At 37.4% G+C, this 26,213-nt stretch overlaps 1 protein-coding gene across 1 annotated transcript in view; it reads left to right on the top strand.

Annotated features, from left to right (window-relative positions):
• The window catches only part of TXNRD2 (thioredoxin reductase 2), a 38,753-nt gene extending 13,507 nt beyond the window's left edge, over positions 1 to 25,246 (top strand). Inside the window, exons 11-17 of the mRNA XM_076353134.1 lie at positions 210 to 384; positions 10,523 to 10,659; positions 16,038 to 16,133; positions 16,370 to 16,462; positions 17,803 to 17,874; positions 19,715 to 19,812; positions 22,079 to 25,246. Coding sequence (XP_076209249.1) covers positions 210 to 384; positions 10,523 to 10,659; positions 16,038 to 16,133; positions 16,370 to 16,462; positions 17,803 to 17,874; positions 19,715 to 19,812; positions 22,079 to 22,202 — 795 coding nt within the window. The 3' untranslated portion in view covers positions 22,203 to 25,246. The remainder of the gene's footprint in view (positions 1 to 209; positions 385 to 10,522; positions 10,660 to 16,037; positions 16,134 to 16,369; positions 16,463 to 17,802; positions 17,875 to 19,714; positions 19,813 to 22,078) is intronic.
• The last annotated feature ends 967 nt before the right edge of the window (positions 25,247 to 26,213 follow it).

Raw genomic sequence — 26,213 nt, 5'->3', positions numbered from 1 at the left:
TTCAGATGTAGATGCCTCTTGGAATGGAGTTGCAGGTCACAGTGGCTCAATAAATTATCATGTGTTGACAATGCATATTAACTAAGTGACAAAGAATGTTTGAAATGCACAGTGTATTTAGTGAATTTTCATGAAGACAGCTGAAGGAGCGTTTTACATTAAAAAGGTCATATATCTAAGAATAAACAATTTTTTCCCCTACTCAACAGCAAATGGCATCTTTAGTAACTGAGCACATGGAATCTTACGGCACAAAATTTTTAAAGAGATGTTTCCCAACCAAAGTTGAAAAATCGGAGAGTAACAGATTGCAAGTCACCTGGAAAAATACTGACCTGCGCACAGAAATAACCGATTCCTTCGACACAGTGATGTGGGCAGTAGGTAAACTTGAATATCTTAACATTTATTTGCAATGCTTTCCGTTCTGAAAATGAAGTTCCCTCATCATGTTGTAAGGGGCCAAACAGGCTCCTCCTTTTTCTTTTATATTAAGTATTTAGTGATCTAAACATTGATAGTTTTTTAATTCTTTTCTTGCATGCTTGACTTGTTCACTTACAGTCTAAAAACACATGAAAGTTACAGTGAGTGGAAGAAATCCGTGGTAACTACTTTTGCATGAGCTGCAATAAATGGAAGACCATTTAGTCTTCCTCACATTTACTAGAGGGTGAGAGCATGAATTCCAGCAACCTCTGTGGTGCAGGTAATGTTCTCTAAGTCCATACTCTTGACTTATTCATGAAGCTATTCACTACAAGTTCCTATTTATTCTGTTCAAGAGGTTACCATTTCTTCTAGGAATTTTTTCTAAATTGTACTGCTTAAGTTTGTTACTGCAGCCATCATCCAATTCGGAGAAAGAGAAGTAGTTGTCCCTAAAAGTCTGAGCTCATTGCAGGGAACCTTGGAACTTTAGAGCTTTTTGAAATCTGTTTAGGAACTTTCACGTATCTCAGACCCCTCGGAACTGACATATGATGCCTAAGTCAGAGTAAATCAGTTTAAAAGAATTTTGTGACAAATGGCTATGAGCATAATCACCAGAAATGGGAATTAAATCTGGGTTTTGCCTCCTTTGAGTCAAATGCTACTTCTTGTAAGGATTAACACGCTAAATGATGTATGGTACAAGGCTCCTGCCCACAGGAATGAAAATACTCTTTCTGTGTTGCCTCCCCAAGCTGCTCGTTTGTTGCTGTTACGAGTTGGCCCTCAGTTGCTATATTGGTTCAGAGGAACTGCATGTCCACCAGAATAGGAGGCGTCTTGTCTTCTGTGCTTATAAAGCTTTGTGAATATCTGGAATTATAGATAAATAATGGATGGCGAAAGGTAGTAGTGGTATTTGGCAAGCAGATGATATTTGGTGAACAAAGTAAATAGGCTTAAACTTACTGCCCAAGAAATCTGTTTTGATGCAGGGGAATGATCAGTTTTACTAGCAGCTTTAGCAATTCCTTAACTACTTCATTTTTATGCTATTCTTTCTATCTGACACTACTATTTTACAGTAGTGGGGAAGCGTTACTCTTTCATTTGCTGATAACAGATAAAGTTAAATTCTTGTGCTCGTAGAATAGATCCATTGCAGGAAACAGGAACAGATCATTTACAGCATTTTGTATTTTGCCCAGTGGACTAAATCTGTTGTCCTGTTGTTCCTTTCCCCTAGTTAAAGTTCCCCTTTATATCTTCCTAATACCCCAGACAGCAGGTTGTGTGTTGTGACAAACATTTTCTTTCACTTTCTGTGATTACTATTCTCTTAGAAGTGCAATGGGCTTCTATAAATTGTGGAAACAGCCTATAATAATGGATTATGCTCACCAGAACCAATCAAAGACACTAGTGCTTGCCAAGAGCAAAAAAAGGTCATGCTATCTGGAGATGTGACAATCCTGAAAACTGTAGAATAATATTCATGAGGTGAGATGGAAATGTTTCCAAAAAGCGGGTTTCTAAATGCTGCATTTGATTTTTCTCAAGCTTTCTCATAGAAGTACACTGAGGTGGAGTCACACCTGTGAAGTGTCAAGTCAATTTATTTACTTTTGTCAAAGATGGAAAAAAGAGCTATTAAATTGAAATAATAAGAAAAAAGTCTTGGTTTAGTGTTAATTAAAATGGAATAAGGCTGCATGATTCCCTATTGCAACACAGTTGTAATGTGACTCCACTCACTATTTTGATACAGAGGAACTACATGTATTATTTTTGTCACAGATTTGAGATACAATTCATATTTAGAAACTGCAAAATGAAAAGTTTGAGGGTCTGGGGGTTTTGTGTTGACTTTTTTTTTTTTTAGTGTTCAAATTGGCACTCCACCCTTAAGGATTAAACACATTAACAGTTAAAGCTGGTTAATTGATGTGCAGTCGGTATGATTCATTGTTTTGCTCTGTATCAACACACCCACACCAGGTGTCTCAGATAATAGGCTGGGAAACTTGGTAGTGTTGAGGATTTCCTGTCTGCAGATGTGCCAGTTACAATACTGATTGAAGAAAGTCAGCTTGTAGAGTTAGTTAAAAAGCAGCTGCTATTGTTAACTAATTGTAGCCTGAATTATAGTAAGTATTTCCTTAATTTTTGTAAGAGCATCGTGGAATTTTAGTAGGATTTTATGAATAGTGTTAAAAATATTTACTGGAAGTGGGACATTGTTTGAGTTTGGTAAGCTACAGTATTATCTCTTAATGTAGGCTCTTTGAAAAAAAATTTACATTGTGTTTCTATGAAGAGGTTTTTTTATCTTTTGGAATATGTAATTTTCTGCTTGTATGGATAAGCCAGTAATAGCAAGCACAATGCTCTCTTTGCTTTTCTGGCAGCTTTTTTGAACCAGTCAAAATATTTGAGGCCAAAAAAAAAAAATCTCATTTTGATACCTTTGAATGTAATTTAAAGGTTTCAATGCAAAGCTTTTGTAGGTAACTGTTATGGGCCTGTGTTACCTTGCTGAGTGACTATACTGTTATATTCCAGATCAGTGAAACAGCTCTTTCTTGACCTTTATTTGGTTCTGCCTGTCTAGTCCTGCTGTGTCCTTCTGTCTTTTACTAGTGCTCTGTCTTCTGCTTTTGTGAGAATTCTCCTGAAGTGATAAGCTTTTGAGATTTTTTTCGTTCAATATGGAACCAATAAACTTTTAATATTATACAGTATTCCCCCTGCCCTTAAGGACACAAAAAACATTTATATGTTAGGTGCTGAGCTACAAAGCAATGGTAAGCGTGTGCATGTACAGATTGAACATAGGGTCTTCATCCAATGAAAAGGGTAGAGATTGATACCTGTATAAGCAGATGCAACTGCTGAGCTGCAGGGCAAAGTTGCAGGAGATCAGGCTTTGTCGAGTGGGTTTGCTTCAGCTATTGGAGGACTGAAACCTGTGGATTGAATGCTGCAGTTGCAACACAGCAAATATATAAATGGAATTGGCGAGTAGTATTTCCATTTGAATTTGCAATAGATGGCAAAAGATCACTGCTATAACTGGAATTTGATTATTCACGAAGTCCTTAGAAAATATACTGAGTTACTACATATCTAATGGGGTCTTACTGTGTAGAGGAGCAACATTGAATTGGCGATTAAACTAAGCAGGTGTTTACAAAATATCCTAGAATTAATTTGACAGAGAAAGTGAGGTAGTGTGCTAGTAAATTGTTAACAGAAAAAGCAATGATCAGCAGCAGATTTTAAGTTTAGCTTTACAAAAAGAGTTTTCTCCCTGATGAGAGCAGCGGAACAGCCATTCTCAAGTTCCTTTGCATTCATAAGCTTAGAAGAAAACTACTGTGTCTTTGAAATAATGTAATCTTTGCTATAAAAAGGAATTATAACTTTAGCTCAATGTAAAGCTGAACAGGTATCAGGTTTTGCACATCATGTGCTATCAAGCATATTGTCCTTTGTGTCAGACTGGGTACTTGGCAGATTTGTTTTGTAGTGCAGTAAAATAAGATCCTCGCTGTTCAATATCAAGAAAGGGTTAAGTACAAAATGTTGGGTTTTTTTTTTATAGTAGTTTTCCTCAAGTCTTACAACCAAAACAGTTTGAGTTAACTAAGAAAACAGAAATTTTGTTTGCAGATTTTCTTTGAAAAGTCCTATATGGTAAAATGTTGCTGTGATCTCCTGTGAGCATATCTCTGCCAGCCTCTGTAGAAAAGGGGGTGGGCTTTAGATTCGTCTTTGCAAACAAAATCTTGCCATCCAGTTTTTAACCTTTGAACTATTCAGTGAAAAATAATGCACCTTGGTTGATCTCAGACACTGTTAGTGCTAATGTGATGTGGTTTGCTGAGGATCTGGGTCTTTGTTCTGAACTTCCTGTGTCTCTTTCTCATTAATTTTAATTCATTACTGTCTTTGTAAGATGTGGTTTCTGCAGTCCTAATGAAAATTGTAATTCCCATTACATCAGGCAGTGCTTTTAGGTTTTTTCCCAATATCTAGTTTTAATGACATTCAGTCAGACTTTATTTAACAGGGCTATTTTTAATGTGTTAGTAATTTGTTTGCATTGAAAGAGGCCTGGATGGTACTTTTTCCTTCTTTTGTTTAACCCACCAATAAACTCTTGAGTGTAACTCTTATTTTATGCTACTTATGTTACCAGCTTGTAACTACAAAAATCACTTCTTCATGTTGAGGAAAACTTAGATGCTAGGCTATGCCTCTAACCTGTGTGTGGGAGAACATTTTGGATTCAGAACTATAAGGTGCTGTTTGAGTTCAGAGGTGATGGCTAGCCTTTACTTGAATGATGGTACAAATAAATAAAAAAATGGTGGAAAATGCTGCAAAGTAATTTCATTAAACCAGTATAATTACTGTGACATTTTTACAGAATACAGGTTCTGTTCACCCATAAGTGTCTAGGAGATTGAAGCCAATGACCTCACTTGGGAATGGTGATTAGGTACTGGTTTTTGAGACTGCAGAGCCATACTTTAAGGGTGTACAAAACCTTTGGTTAAAACAAGCTTAGTGTGGGAGAATTAGTAAAGGTGAACTGTAGCTTTCTTCTCAGAAAATGTTTCCAGCCCACTTCACCTTGTACAGGACCTTGAAAACAAAACAAATAGAATTGTTAGAAGTCTGTTACATGCTGTAAGGTTTTCATTTGGTTGCATATCACTTGGAGTTGCTTTTTTTTGTTGTTGTTTGGTAGGACCAAAGCGACATGTCTCCAGACATAAGTAACTTCAGATGTACAGTGGATGGTGATGGCCAGGTGTCTACTGATTGCACAAGCTTTCTGCTGAGATGACTCCTCTGTGTAATAAGTATTACTAGTCAATGCTACAAGAGATAGTACAGCTTAGCAGACTTGGCAAAGAACCAGTTACTGCCCTAGCACTGACTAAGGGTCAGATTTTTTTTTTTCGAATTGTGGCAGGCATGCTGAAAGTTTATCAGTAATGAATTAAATGTTCAAAAACATCTTTGTAAAATTGGTGCATGCTGCTATCAATATGGTAAGGGTTCTGAACTCTTTTTAATCTTAGTTAATCTTACTGTAGTCAATATTTTCTTGTAATCTGAACATTAGTTACACTGAATTGGTCTTTATTAGTCATTATCAGCTGGATATGTTTTAGTGAACACCTCGTGGGTTTTGAGGAGGGATTTGAAGGAGGAAACGTCTTGAAACTAATTTGGGGAGTGTATCAGGCACCCAGAACAAGATGAGGGAGAGCACCAAGACTGGGAACATAGATGAGATTTTAATTAAGGTCAAACTGAGGTTGGATTGTGTAAAGTTATGAAGTGATGTGTCAAAATGCCAATGTATAGGGAAGAAGTGGAGAAGACTATTGGACTTAAGTTTTATGCCAGAAGAAATATTATGTCACCCTGCAGTATCCTCACAGTGGCCATCTGCAGTATCATGCCTGATAATAAAATGCTTGGTTGGCTCTAGTTTGGATTTTTCAAATGCTGGGGGGCAAACAGACATTCCAGCTTCTGTGATTAAGAAACTGCAGAAGACCCATTATAAAATTCTGCTGTCAGCTGCACCTTTATGACCCTAGAAAATCTTCCTGTATGCAAGAGTGTGCTATCACTCATTTACTGCTGCTACTTACTTGACTATGCCTATTCCTGTGGTTTCTTCTCAGTTTAGCTGCTTCAGTCTCCACTGTTGAAGGTCCTGCACCTGAAGGTCACAGCAGCCCAATATTACCTTCACCTTATTCTGTGTGCAAGTGTGATTAGCAGAGCCCCTCAGCAGATGATGGGACAGAAATACCATATCACAATATAATCAGCTGTTATGGTGGTCACTCAGGACAGGAGAGCCTTATCAATGAGCCACGGTCTCTCCAGGGGTATACCTGCTGCGGCATAGATTTATCCACAGCCACAGTCACTTTGAGCTGCACCTGTTCCAGCGTGGCCTTCTCCATGGGCCACAATGCTTTCAGAGATATACCTCCTCCAGCGTGGCCTTACCCACAGCCATAGTCCCTTCAGAAGTAAACCTGCTGCAGCATGGCCTTACCCATTGCTGCAGCCCCTCCAGGGGTGTACCTGCTCGTTGTGGGCTTATCCATGGCCACACGCTTTGAGATGCTCCAGCATGACCTCATGCACAGCCCCTGATGCTTCAGGGTGTACCTTCTCCAGCGTGGACTTATCCTGGGGCCACAATCCCTTCAGAGGTGTACCTGCTGTGGCACAGACATAACCACGGCCACAGACACTTCAAGATGTACCTACCCTGGCGTGGGCTTATCCACGGCCACAGATGCTTCAGGGTGTCCTGCTCCTGCATGGACTCATCCACAGGTCACAGTCCCTTTGACTCAAGCTCACACTGGAGTTCCAGCCTGTCCAGTACAGCAGCACAGAAGCAGCAGCAATGCCCTGGCCATCTGCCAGCCCAGGCGCATCGCCATTGCTGTTATCAAAATGTTCCCAAGGCACAGCAGAGTAAGATGATCAGCAGTACAGCACTACAGCAAGCAGCGAAAGCAAAAAGCAGCCACTAATGAGCACTAGACTCTAATATACAGTAAGGCAAGCAAGCCCCATGGCAAGCACAGGAGCCTGCCAATTAATAGCTAAACAGCAATAACAGCTATAAATTCAACCTAGCACATTCCAATCAAATCTGTTGTTATCTCAAACCCTTCAAGCCCATCCAGGGATGCCAAAAAGAACTGTTGTGGTTTAAGCCTAGCCAGCAACTAAGCCCCACACAGCCACTCGCTCACTCCACCCTGTGGGATGGGGGAGAGAATTGGAAGGGTAAAAGTGAGAAAACTCGTCGGTTGAGATAAAGACAGTTTAACAGGTAAAGCAAAAGCTACACGCGCAAGCAAAGCAAGACAAGGAATTCATTCACTGCTTCCCATCGGCAGGCAGGTGTTCAGCCATCTCCAGGAAAGCAGGGCTCCATCACGCCTAACGGTGACTTGGGAAGACAAACGCCATCACTCCAAACATCCCCCCTTCCTCCTTCTTCCCCCAGCTTTATATGCTGAGCATGATGTCATATGGTGTGGGATATCCCTTGGGTCAGTTGGGGTCAGCTGTCCCGGCCGTGTCCCCTCCCAACTTCTTGTGCCCCCGCAGCCTGCTCGCTGGTGGGGTGGGGTGAGGAGCAGAAAAGGCCTTGACTCTGTGTCAGCACTGCTCAGCAGTAACGAAAACATCCCTGTGTTATCAACACTGTTTCCAGCACAAATCCAAAACACAGCCCCACACTAGCTACTGTGAAGAAAATTAACTCTGTCCCAGCCAAAACCAGCACACCAGCCTAGCACGTATCCGAGATGGGTGCTTTAACCAGTCTCTTGTCACTCTCTGTAGCTAAGCTGGCTGGCAGCCCCCTTAGGAAGCCATGTTGTTAGATTTTACAAAAACAGATCAAAAAGCTGTTTTTTCTTTTAACTTTAAAAGCCAATGGGGGCAGGCCCTGAAAGCAGGGATCTGTGTGGTTTTCACAGCTATGTGGTTATTGTATGGGTCTATTAGAGATGAGATTATGATGTGGTATTAGAAGTGCAGGAGGCAGGTAACCTTTTTAGGGGTCAGATTTGAATTGGCACCTTTCTTCTAGATGTCTGGCATAATATCTTGCTGTTTTGAATAAAGCTAAATCTAGTCTTGTGTGTTATACAATCATATGCTCCTTGTTCTGTGGCAGTTTCAGGGCAGTGGACATCTTCAAACTGAAAGCACATGTGCTGGCTTTAGGGGGAGGTGGGGCATCTCTGTGTTGCGTGCCTGGTGGGATTTGGTATAGTTTTGTATTGCCCTCTGGATCTTAGAAATAATTCTTGAAGCTGTAAATGTAAAAAACTTAGGAGTTGTGAGTCTGAAACAAACGTCCATCTGATCCAATACTACTGAGAAATGGTAAGAACTGATTCTATAATACAACTAAGTGAATGTTGAGAAATACAGAATTTCCTGAATTTGACATTAAAACTTACCAAGACGCATTGGATAATCATGAACCTAAGCTATTGAATTTGAGGTGAAGCAAGATCAGTAAGTGTAATTCTGGCTTATGGAGGTGAGCCAGCATGGGGCTAAAGGCCAATAAAGCTTCATTTCAGTTTTTTAAAGTTTTGTTTTTGCTTTCAGAAATAATATTTAGGCAGTAAAGTTGAGAAAGAAATTTCACTATGAGTGGCAACACATTTTTTGTAACTCTTAGCTATTAATACCAAGCTGTACACATTAAAATAGACTGGAATCGAAAGGTTAAGTGTTATCCTGCAGATTTGATAAACTCAGCTGTTGTTGTCACAGGTCTTTAAATGACTCTATTGACAGTTTTTCTTTTTTTCCTCTTTCAGTGCCTGCCATTGCGTGCTAAGCTTTCTCTTGGCTCTGCCTGGCAGGAAAAAGGGGAAACTAGAAAACCCCATTAGTTGTCCATTTGCAGACTATCCAGGCTTTACTCTCAATACACAAAGAAATACAACGGTAGGAAGTTGTTTCACATCCGAGCCAAGATAAGGTCCTGGAGGTTTATTATTTTTGTTGCCTGATAGCATCAGGACTGGGGAGCAGGGGGCAGAGAAGGAACAGCAGATCAGCGTCCCATAGGGACAACAGAAGGGAAGACAGACAGATAGCCAAGTGCCGACAGCTTCAGTCAGTACTCCCAGAGGAAGTGTTGGTTTCACCAGATGAAATTAATACACAGAAGTCTTTACAGAGGCATTCAGATGTGACATTGTTTGGGGGGCCTGGCTATATGGCAGATGTATAAAGCAGTGAATCATATGTTTACATATAATTAGGTCTGTATTGACAAGCCAGGTTTTCCTTTTGTTTAATAATTTCCTACATTAACATCAAAGAGCTTGTTTTTATAATGAAAACACATTTCTCTTTTTGTTTTGCTTTGCTATAGCTCTGTATTAACATCAAACACAAAATCATGACTCACTCATATGTAGATGTAGATATATCCATATTCATTTATAGCCTCTAAAAACAGATGCAATGTTAGAAAATTTCGTTCATTTGGATATATTCAGGTAATCTTTTCTATGTGATCCTGTGTGTCCCTACAAATTTTGGGAGTACCTGATAATTTCACTATGCTTATTAACCTTCAAATACATTTGAAAAATTGGATAGGATTTAAGATTCCAATTTCTGGGTCAGGAATTACTTTGTTAGATACTCTATAGAAAGCTCAGTGTAATGTTATCAAGACTTCGGTGGTCTAAGTGGTAAGTATGCAGAAAACACTACAAAAATATTTTTTTAAAGATGAGATAATTTAAAATCATTGGAAGAGGAAGCTGTAATAAAATCTAGGCTTGGTAGAATTTGCCTCGTTTTTAAATTCATTTAAAATAGTGTTTCTGAACTCTACGAATAGTGTTTCTAAACTCTACAGAAATAGCTCAAATACAGAGTTTGAGCTAAATAACTCAGCATTAAGGACTTGAGAGCAAAGTTGGTAAACTTTTTCATCCTAGCTGAAGGAAGTAAAAAAGCTTTAAGATAAGTCTATCAGATAACAAGAAAAGAGGTCTTCAGGAATGTTTAACATTGAACAGCATTATTAATAATTTTTATCCACAAGTGTGCACAACAGGCTGTTTGTTAGTATTGAGTGCCATTCAGTTAACATTTATTGGAAATTTTCAGTGTAGAAGTTGCTTAGTTATTATATGTATATTCATGCGACATTAGCAAACTGAATTTAGAATGTGCAATAAATATTAAACCCAAGTGGGTTTTGCACTTTTTGCAGTGGATGTTGTCCTGAACATTTTTAAAGGATAACTTTCTCTGAAATAGTCTGAGCAAAGGCAATAGTAACAGAGCTCCTCACAAAGAAATTAATATCCATACTTTCCACCCTTACAACTTTTTCAGTATGAGATAAGTTTTGTCATGTTTCTACTTGGACTATCAAACAGCACAAAGTTCTTGGAAATCTACTGTGGAGGATGCCAGCTTTTTAGATTAACACTGCTGAAGTTTTCCATTAGTTTTTACTTTAATTTCTTTTTTTTTCCTTAAGGCCGAGCCCCTGACACTGAAACTCTCAATTTGGAGACAGTTGGCGTGAAAACTAATTCTGAAACTGGAAAGATCATTGTTGATGCCAGTGAAGCTACTTCTGTTCCTCACATTTATGCAGTTGGAGACATAACAGAGGTACTGAGTCTACATAAACTATTTTACAATAACAGGAAGCCAACTTTGTTCCTGACTAATAACTAGTCCCCAGATGTCGTCATGCTCTAGCATATATCTTAGTGTTTTGCTCTTTTTCATTTTGCAGAGCTGTAGTGTTTATGCCAGCCACCTGGGTCAGTAATTTCTTTCACATGGATCTTGTGAAGTATCTCAGCATTAGAGATTATTACTGATGTTTATCAGGGAACGCATCATTGGTCAGAGGCTAATAATAATGTCTTTATCACTTCAATTATCTTTCTAATAATGTTTTTATCACTTCAGACATATGACTTCATGCTGCCTGTGAATGCTGAGTGAAAGCAGTTCTTACCTTCTGGAGTTGAATACATATACTGGGAATGACTGTGACAAGTTCTGTAATTCCATTTTTAGTATTTTGGGGTTTAATTGAGACTAGTCACAAGACAGCATTTCTGCTCTCTGACACAAAATACTTCTGACAAAAGTATCTTCCTCTAGAATAAGAAAAAGTAATTGCTGCAAATACTAAATGCATTTGACTTCTGTTCATGATTTGTGAATGACTATGCCAAGTAAACATGAGGTGTGGTTTTTGGTTTTTTTTAAGAGGGGACATTATAACTTAAGCAAAATAATTTCCTTATTATAGATGCAAAACCAGAATTCTGTGGCCTTAATCTAGTGCTATTGATAATTTACAGTTATCTATGACAAGAATGTCTTGTCTGGATCAAAGTGCACTCAAATACTTTCAATCCCTCAATTTTCAGTTGACAGAAGAACTCAGAGCATCTACTGTAAGTTGGGCATCTTCAAATATGTTGTCTTCATAAAAATAATGTTTGTCTGGATTCTAAACTGTACAGTTACAGGAGGATGTTTTCATCAGCTGCCTGCTGTTCCAGAAAAATTTGGGCAATATGTAGAATATAGAGCCTGGGCATTGCAAGATACAGAATTCTCTCACCTGTTGTTGAACTTAATGGAATTGAGCACATGCCTTCCTATCAAGATTATTTTTGATATAGTGAAGGCATCTGTTTTAAAAGTCTGGTAAATCTAAATACTGTAGCAATATCCAAACACCATATATAGTATAATTTGAGAGACCTTTAAAAGATTTCTCATTCTGCCATGTTTAAAATCTTTTAAAGGTCTCTCAAATTTATAAACCGTACAGGTGCTCTGAGTTTTTGAAGAGCTGTAACAGGTTACATAATGTCTTGGGAATAGCCCTGCAAATTTCCGACTGGACTCTGGAACTGCCAGAGACACTTAAATCTCATAAATCTGCTGACCATTCCTGACCTCTTCCCCTCTATGTAGACATGTGTTTCTTCCTGTCTGTCTCCATCTTCATGCGAATGACTTGCCATTTCCTTTTAAACTGTGTTAAAACTCTTTCCTGCTCAGATATTTCTCCTTTTTTTTTTTTTTCTTTTTTCTCCTTAACTCTCCACAGCTTCTCTGTCCTGTCCAGTCACTCAGAGCTTTGGGATTATGTACAGTTCCTCTCCTTTCTTCTCACTTCACATACAGGTTCCCTCTGTATTTGTCACTTCTTGCTCTGGGATGTTTCCTGAAGTCCTCTTTCTGCTCACAATGACCTCCTACACCTGCTTGTCCCAGATATATGCCTTGGTTGGGCCTCCTGCTTTCTAAACTTCTCTTTTTAATTTCATCCAAGAAGCAGTTGTTAGAGGCAATGCTGGCAGGGCCTTAGATTCTGTTGCTCTTTTGCTGCCAATCTGCAGTGTTATTTTGGGCAAGTCATTTCCTTTTGGGTGCTTTTTGTCTTCTGCCCTTTGAGGATTTAGTTAAGTAAGAAATATAAAGTTGGAGGCAGGATGCTCTCCTCTTTCCTACTCTGGATCTAAAAAATCAGGTCTTCAATTATTTGTCACTTTCATTTTGTTCTTAAAACTTGGATTTCCTTTTCCTGCTTTTGTCCTTATTAGTGCAGATTTTTGAATGTGAGTTGTTCAATAGGCACTTCTAAATGTATTTAAAAACAGCAACACAGTTTTATACTATGTCCAGTGTACAACTGGGGAAAAACTGAAGAGCTAAATCGGTGCTCTGTAGAAATATTCTCCTATGCTTTTATCTGCATATGGGCTCAATATAGGGAATTAAATAAATCACGGTATAGTACTCATGCATTTCTAGAGTTTAAAGATAGAAGGCGTTATTGCCATTATCTTATCTGACTCCAGTACAATGTGAGCCATGTAATTCCACTTGCTGAGCAATAAAGTTTATTTTATTTGAATGCTTAAATTAATTTTGTCTCTTTTTTAAAGCAGAATTAATTTAGATAATAAATTTCATTGGCATGGGAACCAGCAGTGAAAGTAAGTTCTGTGTTGGTGCACATCTCAAAGAATACACACAGAAGAATCAAGTGCATCCTGCCAAGAACCACAAAGCTGTAGAGCTTGGTGTGTGATACTTTCTGGGTGAGACCTACTAAAAGAGCACAGGAAGGGGAATCTTGTTTCCTGTGAATGAGCATCAATGATCCCTAACACTGCTTATAAGAATAGGATTTTTTTCTCCAGTGTTCCTGCTCAGGATTTCTCTTTGCTCTGCTCTCTCACTGTCAGAGGCTCTTTGCTACCTTAAAGTGCTAGTGCTCATACCTTCGCAAGTTGTTCTCAAGCCCTCCTCCTCCCTCCTTTACCACACCACACTGAATAGACACTAAATTGCTACCAAATAGCAAGAACTACTTTATTTTGTTTTAATTCAGTGCTCTGGCTGGAAAGGGAGTGAGAGAGGAGAAAGGCGAGTTTCCTGATATGCTCAGAATGACTTTTTTCATTTGGGAGTCATACCCAGCTGGCACAAATAGGAAACTATGTGTGCATGGGTGTCTTGTTGCACCCATGTGTGGCAAATGGAATCCTAATGTTATCCAAGCTATTCATTTGGAGAAAAGGGGAAAAAAACCCTTCCAGAGGTCAGTCAGTTTGTCCACCTTAAAAAAAAAGTTTTTCAAGCTTTGGCAAAATATTATTTTCAATGACAGGTGAAATTGCATTTAGGCATTTTCATCTCCTGTAATCAGGATGAGGAAGATCAAGCTGGAATTTTAGTTTGAAATTTTTTTCAGTGCTGATATAAACTCTCTGTGTTAAAATTCTTCCTCCAGCAGTATTCTTGTTGAAAAGTATGGCACACACTATAAAGAAGTTCTCTCAGAAGGAGGTTTATCATATGGTCATGCCGCTATGCATCTGTCAAATTTCAAAGGGTGTTATAACAAAGATGTGTAGAGAAGGTGGAATGTACAGTATGTTGCTCTGAATAGAAATAAGACCAGAAAGAGTTGCGTTAGAACAAATACACATTACTTCAAAGCTTTTTAAACTCTCTTAGGAGCCATCTCGTTTAAATGTATAATACATTGGAGGATTCTTATGAACAATTCGTATCCATAATAATCAGCAGAGTAGTTCTACACATGACTGCAAAGTGAATGTTCATTTCAAATATTTACTAAGGAAGGTCTTTAAGTCATTGTTTATGAGAAATTGGGCTTTATCTGCATGGATGTTTTAGTAATTAGTTGGGTTTTATGGAATGCATGGCAGTGCTTTCACAATTTTATCTCTCGTTCCAATCTTCTATTCATTTCTGGAATGCCAAAACAACATCTGTATTTCCTGCTACAGAAATGATTGGCAGCCATGTTTCAGGCAAATGTGTATAAGAAAAAACAAATGGCAATTTTCATCTGGTAAATGACATTTACAGACTTGAAAGTCAAAATGCTGGATTTGAAAAACTATGACTTGATGGATCTTCGGGGGGGAAAAAGAGATAGACTTGCAGTTTTGTGATTTGTCATGAGCTGTGGGGAAAAACAGGTTAGTCTTCATTCACAATTAGAATTGTAGTTTCTGTTATCAGGTTAGACATAATGTTGTTTCAGTTTGGTTTTTTGCAATGGAAGTTTTAACTTAAGTGGTTATTAGTACAGATAAAAGCATAAATACATATTAATATGCAGATAATTGATATGGTATGTGTACTAAAGTAAATGGTAGCTAATACCATGTACAGAATCTATCTAGCAACATACAGAAAAGATAAGCTGGGAAAGAGGAATGGATTCCAGTAAATGCTAAAAAACTTTAGGATAATGAAAAAAAGTTTGAAAAACTTGAATGTGTCTGGTGGGGAATCCTTATTTTATTTTTTGCTGAAGACTGTTTTTGAGGGCTTACTGGATGACTACCTCCGAGTGGAGCTTTGCAGGAGTGTGACAAGTGTTGTATCTAGATAGGATGTGTATGAATCAAAACTTCACATGTTTTGTAAAGCATTCCATGTTGTCCCGCAAAGGTGTTTTTCAGTTATGGCTTTCTTATGTCTCCACATCATTCCTTCTAGATTTGTGACCTCTTTCCTCATCTCAGACAAGCATCTTGATGATATGTCTTGGATGAACTCTTAAATAATGTTTTTTACTAGATTTATGAAGTTTGTTAGATCTTATTAACTTACATAGTCTGTTCTTCCTCAGACTTCAAAAAATTCCTTTGAAAATACCTTACTTCAATTTGCAAAAACTTCTAGCTTCCTTAAAACTAGCACTGGAGTTCTGATGCTCCGGTGATATTGTGCCAGCACTCAAAATTAGGGTTCTGGCACACTGCATAGCCCTGTTTGGATATAAAAAGTAGCCAGGACTCATGGCTTGAACTGGAGCATGTCCTGGTCATATCCTGCTATCATTCCATTTCTCACTTGCAGGAAGTTAGCATTTGCCAATAGCAATCCTTTTCAAGCCCCTTTCTAATACCAGAGCCTGAGACTAGGACCAACTCAACCTTTGAGTTGGTTGCAGTGCTAGCAAAATAGTGTTCCACTTCTCTGATTCAGGACCAACATAGGAAGTCAGTAATAGTGTCTACAAATAGCTAAGTTTTGTGCCTGTGTTCTGTAAAAATGTGACAGGCAACTTTTTTTAAAAGGTCTGATGTTATAAAACCACTGTTGCTTTATACTTGGCTTTTCCTGCTTTAAAAAGATCATCTGAAAAATTTCTTTATGACTTACTATGGAAAGAAAGGGGGAAGTAAATGGTTAGCATGTGAATATTCTCTGCTTTTCAAGAGGTGACATGATAAGATACAAGTTTTTGACACATTCATGGTATTTGTTCCCCCTCATTAAGACAGATATTAAACTCAGAGTGTTAAAAGCATGTTTGGACAGAAATTATTACTGCCTTCTCTATTTGGAGCTCTGGCTACTAGGCTGGAATTCCAAAGATTTGGCCTTCCTCTGACCATTGTCCCAGGAGAAATCCTTGGATGCTACTTCTCTTTTAGTTAAAACAAAGCTTTGTGCTCTCTTCTTAGGGCCGTCCTGAATTAACACCCACAGCAATAGCTGCAGGAAAACTGCTGGCTCAGCGTCTTTTTGGCCAGTCTTCAGAATTGATGGACTATGACAATGTGAGTTGTTATTTCTTTTTTCAGTCATAAAAAACAAATCTTACGCTTTTTTTTTTGTTCTTAAGAATTTTTAAAGGAATTGCATTTTGTCATCTGGAATCCAGCTTTGACAGTAGCCAAAGTTAGATGTGTGTGACAGAGCTACACTTCTCAGTCATGCAAAAGTCTCCCCTGTATCCGCCGTGCTGCTGCTTTATATGGTTCAACAGTAACACTTTCTGTTTCCTTGCAAGCAGGTACCTACTACAGTTTTCACTCCCTTGGAATATGGTTGTGTTGGATTGTCGGAAGAAGCAGCTGTGCAGTGTTATGGATCAGATAATATTGAGGTATGAAAACACTTCTAATTTTATAATTGGTGTCAGAGTTGCACTATGAAAAGACAGAAGTTTCACTGTTGTATCAGGCAAAATTTTTGGTCCCCAAAATACTATGTTTGCAGTTAGGGAGTTGGTGTCTTCAGAAAAGCTCAGGACTTTAAAAGTATTGCAGGAAGTCACAATGGAAACTGTTACCTAGTGGGCTTAAAATTATTGATAGGGTGTGACAGCTTTAAACTAGCTGCCATTTTAGTAAGTTATATTGTGCAGCATCATTAAATAACAGTTACGTTCCTTTTAATTGTCAGAATTGCTGGTCATGTTCTTTAGTCTAAATTTTTGGGATGTCCCCAGAAATATTCACACAAGCTGCTAAGTGTCTTTGTGGCTAAAATGTCTTGATATAATATGCCTGGGCATTGCATATTGACGAGGAAATCTGTTATGGCATATATTCACCCCAGCCCTCTGATATGAGGAATGAGATTAAGGTACTTATGATGAAGAAATTCACAATCACTATATAATAAGACAAAATTCAAACAAGTCACCCTTGAAAAGATATGTTATATTATTCACAAAAGATATGCGAGTGTTATTCACTCATCAAAAAGACTGTCAGCATATGACTCGGTAAGCTATGGAAATACAAAACACAATACTTCATGTCCAGTCAGTTATTAGTTTTGTCTTTTATGATTCTGAAATATAGTTTATACTTCAAAAGCCTGTCCCAGAACTCCTATCTGGGTTTCTGGATGCTAGTGCCATACAAAATGATATAAATTACTGTAAAACAATTGTTCTCATCTGATTAAGGCAGACAATTGATGTGTGTGTGTCATAAGATGATGATGTTATGTATGTATTGGAGAGCAAGTTCAGCTGATGGATTTAGCTTGGAGCCCCAGGCAAAATCATAAATGAAAAATTAAGCATTTACTGTTCAGAATGCAAAAATTACAGTTTGGGTTGTCTTGTGGCATACATTATTATAGATATGGAAAGCTGCTTGGATTTCATTATGTTCAGTAAACAAGGTATTAAACTTTTGGGAGAAGCTTAAAGGAACAAAACTAACACTTTTAATTTGGGGCACTGGTTTGAGTAATGTGATTATTTGTGATTTTTTTTTCAGTTTTGTTTTTAATGGTTCTCTAAGAAAGGTTTGTGTTAAACTCTTACTGTGCTTTCCATATTTTTCTTTAATATAATGAACAGGTTATAAATAAATCAATTTTTTCTACAACATTATAAATATGTAGTAATAGTAGTCCTTATAATACTAAATAGCAATTTTTGACATAATAGTACTCTCTAACACAAAATGTTATTGTTTTCCCTACCAGGTTTATCATGCATATTATAAACCTTTAGAGTTTACAGTGGCTGAAAGAGATGCAGCTCAATGCTATATGAAAGTGAGTGTTGTGAGCTTTTAACTTGCTTTTAACTTAAAACAAGAGATATGGTACAGCCAGCTTTAAGGAGGACTGTTTGGCAAAAAAACTTCTCAAGATGGATGGGGTATTTTCTTGGTGACAGCCTGTTTCTCTAGTGTAACTTCAGATGTTTAATATTCATTACATATCCCATTGCATCTTGAAATTGCTTTACAGATATTGGCATTTTTCAGAGCTGACATTCTGCTGATTGATACCATCTTTGAACTGCTCTTAAGGTCCTAAGAAATATTCCAAATTCTGTACAGATTAATCTCTGCTTCCCCCCAGCAAAGTTCTTAACTAGTTATATGTAATATTTGAGTTGCCACCTCTTGGGGAAAGTATGCTACCTTCAAAAACATTAAACATAAGGCTTAGAAAACTAGAGTAACTGTTCAGTCTTACTCATGAAAACAAAAACCTCCTGGTTTAGACCAAAGTGTTGGACTTGAAATGTGTCTTCTCCTAGAGCAATCCAGTTGCTTCAGTGTTGAAAAGGTTTTTGATGCACTTGCCCATAGTAGAGAATCTTAGATAAGGTGAAGTGTAGTGTTGGTAGAATATATCATAGTTTTCTTTTTCTTTCTTTTCTCCTCAATATCAGGGAACAATCTTTTTTGAATAAATGTAGTAACTTCTGTAGGTCCATCACAAATTATTATGTTGTTATTGTTGTGTTATGTAAGGAATATCCATTGTCAATAGTTGCAACCAGTTTTTCTAACTATATTTTGTCACGTCTGATTTGTGTAAGTGCCTTAGTAGCTTGCCTTAACTGTCCCAAGCATCAGTGCAACTAAGGTGATGCTACTTCTTTTTAGCTATTCCTTTTAAATTATGTCAACGAAAGTAAATATTTGAGGTGAAGTAGTAATAGCATAATAGTTGTTGGATGGTATTGAATATAGTCCTTACTAAACTCCCAAAACACATGAACAAACATTAAACTTGAGAGTTTCAAACTCTATTGCAAGAGAGGTTTTTCTTTAAAACTCCTCAATATTTAAAGTACCACATCAGGATTGCTGCTGTTCCTGGGATTCCTAATGAAAGAATCCAAGCCTTTACTGAATAGCAGAACCTTTTAGATTAGTGATGATTTAATGCTTGATGGGAGGACACAGGGAAAGACTGACTTTCTTTTCATAATTATAAAGATGATGTCCTTAAAGGAACTAAAAAGTTTTCATTAAGTTCTCTAATAAAAGTTAAGCGTGCAGTGACTCAGGCCCTCCCAGATACTTATTAACTCACCTTCATCTGGCTGCTTCCAAGGCTTGACTCCTTTTTAGGTTATGTGGCTGATGTGGTAAATGTATCTCACCAAACCTGCTGGTGTAAGTGTTTACTGACTGAATCACAAAGGCACAAAATATCCTATAATTGGTAGTGGTCATCTTTGGAAATACAGCTGATTAGCTGCTGAGAATAACTGCACAGGCTTGGAGAATTGCTAAGGTGGCTGTTCAGTGTAAAAATAACACTAGTCTGGTTACTAGGCTACAGAAGGTATTTTGAGGATTTTATACAAATGACAAACAACAAAGTATTCAATTTACCACAAATTATCGTTGTCAGTGGCTCCCTGAACTCTGAAAGAAATACACTAATAAAGCTTCAATTCAGGAAAGTGCTTAAGGACAAGCATAAGACCTATTGAAGTGAGTAAGACTTAAGCAAGTGTGTAAGTTCTTGGCACACTGGGAATAAACAGCTGAACTAGGATCTCGGGCCACTTCAGTTTCATTTAATTCAACTTCATGCCTTATCTTTAAATGTTCTAAGAAAAGATCTCTATGTAATGTATTGTTTTCAGATGGTGTGCTTACGAGAGAGAGACCAACGAATACTTGGCCTTCATTTCATTGGACCAAATGCAGGCGAAGTTATTCAAGGATTTGCTCTTGGAATCAAGTAAGTACAAAAGAATGTCCCTAGCTTCTAAAGGCTGCTTTTTAAGTTATTGTAAGATTATAAAAGATAGCTGCCTAGTTTTGGCAACACTATAAAGAATCCATGCTTTTTGTTACTTTTATGTAGTATTGCACATATTTTCACTAAAAATACTGCAGTTCTTCATTAAGATGTACTGGATTTAGTTACTGTAATACTGGATATAGTTAAGGAACAACTAAGGAAAATATATTGTTGGCTTGATATAGTTAAAGCAAAAAACAAAATTGTGCATTAACTACTAATGTTAGTTTTCTCAGAGTGTAAGCTTCTTTCGCATTCTATGCACAGGATAGGAAATCACCATATAGTTTTGCAAGTCACTTCTTTAAAAGAATATTTGTGCTTTTCATAAAAATCTTTCTTTACACCTGCCAAGCATTTCCTTTCCTAATCTCATCTTTAAATGTGCACAGCCATTGCTCCTCAAGAGCTCAGCAAGGGCTTGCATGAATGTTTATATTTCTGGGGTATAAGCTAACCATAATATGATAAGGTAAGAAAAAAACCTCTGTAGGGTGATGGGAGAGGGGAGATACTTTTGTCTGGAGCTATCTGATAATTGCAATAACAAGCTTACCCAAGTAGGTGAACCTTTGTGATCTGATCTTGTTTAAGATTTTGCTCAAATATTAATATAGAAGTCCTCCCTTTGAAGGAGTAAGGAATGGTTCTGGGTCCTCTCTGGTTAAATGGAGAATTCCTCCTATGCCTCTTGTGTGCTACAATTATTTCTTATTTGTTTTTTCATTTCCCTTCTTATTGCTGATTCACATCTTCAGAAATGTTGATTTGTATATTTACCTTACTAAATTATAGTTTTTAACTCCTCTTTGAAGAAAGTAGGCTGGGACACAAGAAATCCCCCCCAGTTGTGGTGGTGTTATTTCATTTTCCTAAATATCATCACCATTCTATTGCAGTTTTAGTCTTACAGTTGTGAGTGACTAGCGTAAATGAAAAGCAGAAAGGATTGAGAAGGCAGGACCACAAGTATCATATGAGGAATATCTTGGAAATCACTGATTGCAGTGTACCCTCAGTACACATTTTCAACATGTGTTTGTAGTCCATTAATTGCCAGTGGTATAGATTCTAGAACTACATTTTTTAGGATGTCATTGTTTTGAAGTTTTATCCAAAATAACCAGTGAAAAGGAAGCGCGTGAAACTGGAGCGTTTTTCTGCCTTGCCTGAGGGAAATTAAAACTTTAGCCACAGTAAGAGGTTTTCAGCAGGTCAGATTCTTGTATTGGTTTCTATTGTATTTCACAAATCCAGAGCTTTCGATGTGGAACGCCCGCTGAAAGAGCTGCTGTTCTCCTTTGTCAAATATTAGGTCTTACTTCAGCCTCTCCAAAGGACGATTTTCCATTTTCCCTCCCCACTTAGCATTCCAGTAACATCTGTGCTCAGCAATGATTTTTTGCTTCCCAGTGCTTTTTTGGGTGTATGTGGGGACACCAGAAGACATCTATGGCTCTCTTCCCTGTATTTTGTAGAGAGAGAGAACAGTATTCCATAGAAAGCTTGGAACAATTCTTAAATTTAGGGCCATTTCAGCTATTCTCACAGCATGACCTGTCTGGAATAGCAGCTCAAAGGAAAGTCGTCAAGTCTAAGAATGTTATTGGACAAGTAAAGGAATTAAGCAAGTGGGATTTTAGCTCAAGGGTTTTTTGGTGGTGTTTTGTTTTGTTTTTTCAAATGAGACACTTCTTCCTCCTGCTTATAACATTGATAATTTCAGTGTAAGCACCAGATCTCTAAGATCATGGAAGAATATTCTAGTATTACTTCCTTCAGCAGATTCTTGCCAGCAGTCCTAATTAAGATTTTCTTCCTCTGTGTGTATGTGTGTGTTTTTTTCCATCTGGAGTCAGAGTTAGTGAAACACACATGTATGTACAAGAAAAGCTGAAGGCTGCAGTTTTGTCATATGTTTTTGCCATAGGCGAAGTTGTGACTTGGGGGAAATTGCTTAATTCTCTCTGTCTCAACTCTTATGACAATTCTTCCCTACCTAACAGTGTTGTGAAGCTGGGCGTTTAAATGTTGTTATGCAAGTGCCTGAGAAATAATAGACAGCATTGTTTAAAGAATAAATGCAACTCCTCTACCTGATAAAATGGACAAGAGCAGAATTACTCTGATGTTTTAGGACATTCTAGCTGCTTCAGGTGAAGAGTGTTTGACTTTGTGGGTCTTTTTTTTTTTTTTTTGGTAGATGTGGTGCTACATATCCTCAACTAATGAAGACAATTGGCATTCACCCTACCTGTGCTGAAGAAATTACCAAGTTGCACATCACAAAGGGTTCTGGCTTGGATGCAACAGTTACAGGCTGCTGAGGTTAAATACCATCCCTGGAAAGAAGGAAAAAAAGCACAAAATATATTTGTAAAGAAAAGGGGCACTTAGAGTTGAAACAGCTTTAATGGTTCAAGTTTCAGGAATCTTTCTCGTTCTCCCTGTAGACAGCTTTTTCTCACAGCCAGACAAAGAAATTGTCCTTGCACCATCACAGTTCTAAAACCAATGCAGTCCTGCTGTAACAAATCTCTCTCTTTCAAAGTGCCTGTAACGCTTCTTTTGCTGGGAGCTAGGGAATAATCACAGTTTTATACATGTAAATATAACTGAAGCCAGTGACATCTGAGGCCATCTACAAATTAAACAGTTGTCATTTGAGTTTCTCTGTTGGCATGACTGACTGTCAACAGAAGTGTCTCACATGATGTTCATACAGATGCTAGGAATCGGACAGGGCCTCCCTTAGAATTTTGGTGATGATACTTTCTCCTAAGTACTTGGATAACTCATTACTGATCCTAATCTTGAACACAAGTAGAAACAAGTTCCCAGAGTGTGTAACAATGGGTAAGCAGTCATCTTTGGGTTTTTTCTTTAGAATGTAATATGTACAGGAATTTAATAGAAAATTACTTATCACTGAAGCTGTGCTGCTACTGGATGAATCCTAATGGATTAATCAGTGGCAGCCTGGTCATAACATTATGGTGATGGCTGGAAATGAATGAGCTTACAGGTGGTAAAGAAAGAGTTGAATTTTATGGTGACTTCTCTGCCTTCTCTTGAAATTTCTAATTCAGTTCAGTTCGAATTAAACTGACACATCTCACAAATTACTGCTTGAACACCATATACTAAGCAACGCTGACAGATAGAATCAAAACCACTAATAATCCAACTCATGCAGCATTTTCTGTTTTATAGAATGCAGAAACCTGGCTGACACAGTGATACATTTTTTTGGTTTGTTTTTAAGATTTTCTCACTGATGAGCTGGATACTACACCTGAATGGATTTAGGTCTGGCTTTAATAAAACATGTTACTGACGGGAACTATATTAAACAGTGATCTAGAAAAGAAATGGTCCTGCTCAGAACAAAGATAGAAAATAATTATCTGCAAACTTTTATTTTTGGCGTATTGGCCAGAGTAGGAAAGCATTAATCTGTTGCAAATTTTGGCTTATTTTCCTGCTATCCAGAAGGGGGAGATGCTGGCTAATTTGTGGCAATAAAGAAACAGAAATCTGATAGTGAAGCTTCTTTTGCAGAACCCTGTTAAATAGGTAGCCTGACAAAAGCCAACACAAAACAAACTGCACCGAATTTCAATCCAAGTTGCAGTTGCCAACGTTTTGATATGCATAGTCGCATCATTTCTTGCACCCTTTACAGTAGAATAGTGCATGAAGGAAGAGATCAGCTTGAGGTGAAACAAACTGTATCCTTTTTGCAGTTAATTTATATCAGTGTTTTTGCATGTGGAATTTGATATTTTCATAGCTGTCCTTCTGCTTGTTGCACAGTTTGGAAGAATAGTCTGATGATCATGTATATCTTTGCTATTTTTTCTTTGCCTGCTATTTCGCTGCTACAGCATGCAACACAGACAAATGGTTGGTTTATTTCAGGTGTGAAATCTTTTTTACCATGAGAATTGTACCTGTCAGAGAAACTATTAGACAAAAAGTGATCAGACCTTCCATCTAAAATATGATGTAATAGCATTTATCACACTCTCATTGATACTAGAATACTCCATTTTCAAAGATTTGTTCTGACTTAAACAACAACAAAAGAAATCTTAAATGCTTTCTTTACAAAGTTTCCTGATTTTTGGTCCATATTTCTGGTCTGTAAAAGAGGAAGGAGTGATACAGTTTGACTGCAAGTGACATTCCCTATCAGATCTGCTGATGCCATTTTTCATCTATGAAGTCATCCATAAGCTTGTAGTTGAAAAGAAATACTTGGAGTGGAAGTGTTGTTGAAACACTGCCTGAATATTGCAACTGCCTTTAGAAGAAATTATGCAAAATTTATATCTGTATATAAATGTGTGCATACCTGCACATTCAGAAGTTCCTGTTTCCTTTAATAAAGGTCTTAGGAGTATGATACAGCCAAAAACCCTACTAGATTTTCCCAGCTGTTTACAAAAAAAGTTCATAGTAAATTAGGTGTTTTTAAAATGTTTTACTTAGTACTTCAAAACACTGAGATACTGAGCATCTTGGTCTACAGAGATTTTGCAGTGAGAAACATCCCACCTCTGACTAAACTATAATGTGTATGCATGCAAGATTTTTTTTCCTAGTGATTACCTATTACAGTTCCTTTTGTACTCATAAATGAAAACACTGGTGTTTAGCCATGTGAAAGTTGCTCCTCTTCTCTGTCCTACCAATGCATCCAGCAGACTGAGTTGTCTGCCCCTACAGACAAATCAATGGAAAGATGAGTTAATTTCGTTCATCATAAAGTTCAAAACAACGATTTAGGACAAGTAAAGAGATCTCAAGGAAACGTGTCCTCAGTGTATATGGGGTGTGAAACTAAGGCGTGTCATTGTTCTCAGAAGTAATAGAACTCTCTTTAGTTTTAGAATTGCTGAGTGGACTGCATGAAAATTGATCCTGTATCTTGAACAGCAGCCTAGTTCTGTTCCTCATTTAGTGGAAAATGTTGCGCCCCTGAAGTAAAACTAAATGTACATTCACACCTATACAACCCTGATGTCAGAATCAACAGCAAGACAGAATAATGACAAGTACTGTGATTGTGCTTTTTTTCCTGAAGGATTCGCCAGGGATGGTCCTTAAGAATTGTTTTTAAAAGCCTGACTAATGTTAATTGAAATGACTGATATACGCTGCAAATAACTGATTATATGTGAAAATATTAAAAAAAAAAAAAAAAAATTTAGTCAGGCTTCTCAGGATGCCAGCTGATGAGGGCTTGTTTGTCAAACCACACCATGGTGCAAACAAGTCTGAGCATTTCTGGGTCCCTCATATGTATGATCCCAATATTTATTGTGTTGTGAATTAATGAATTAATAAATTTTTTTTTTCTAGTAAATGTTTGATTGCATTTGTTTAATTTTGTACATATGACTTCTGCTTACAAAAGATTTCTTTTTTGATCTTAATGCTGTTTCTCTTGGTTGAGGTATGTGTTAAGGAAACGAAGAAGTTGACAGACTCAGACCTTTTCATAAGAAAATGTTGATATCTCTCTGTCTCTTATGTGTAAACTGAATAGCCATGGAGATTATTCCAGGCTGGATGACCTTCTTATTTTAAATTTAAATTAAGACAACCTCTAGACTTGGTAAGTATGGTTTCAAATACTCTCCTGTTTATTCCAGCTAATGAGGTCTAACAGGTATTTTCACAGTCCATGTGTGTTGACATGCTTCTTGAAGACTCGTCAAGAGGAAACTCCCTTGAAATACAGTGCAGTCAGAGTATTATACAGGGCTAAACTATTCTACATTAGCTATTCACTTTAGGTTTTAAACTAGAACATGTAGTGAAAAAATGCATTGCAGCAAAGCCAATTAGTAGCTATGGGTACTGCTAGGTAAAAATGTTGGAAAATTAATTAGGAAGTTACTAGCAAAATATATTTAAAAACTCTGAGAAACTTCCCTGTCAGAAAAGAAAGGGACTACATTATTCAACTTTATCTCAATTTTCTTTTATTTCTTTAAATCCACTTATTTTGATGAGAAGTTCCCATTAAGTCAGGTGATGCTGAGCTTCTGAAACAGGCTAGTTTAATATTTCCTCAGTATATGCCCTGGATTTGATGCTGAGAAGGAACATTAACTTTATTGTATTTAAAGGCATTTTTACTTCTGCATTTTTAATCTGTTTTCATTTCCTGGAATATATCATTGCAGGTTCTAACTAATTAGGATAGTTAGGAACAGTGGCTAAAAAAGGCAATAAGGTAAGCATAATTCTTGATGTTTTTTTCTCCTTATTTTCATATACCACTTAATCCTGAAGCAAACAAAAATAACAGACAAGCATATAGACAA

The sequence above is a fragment of the Aptenodytes patagonicus genome, chromosome 15 (genome assembly GCF_965638725.1).
Source record: "Aptenodytes patagonicus chromosome 15, bAptPat1.pri.cur, whole genome shotgun sequence".
In the NCBI taxonomy this organism is placed as follows: Eukaryota; Metazoa; Chordata; class Aves; order Sphenisciformes; family Spheniscidae; genus Aptenodytes; species Aptenodytes patagonicus.
Note: the sequence above shows the minus strand (reverse complement) of the source record. Positions and strands in the feature narration are given on the sequence as shown.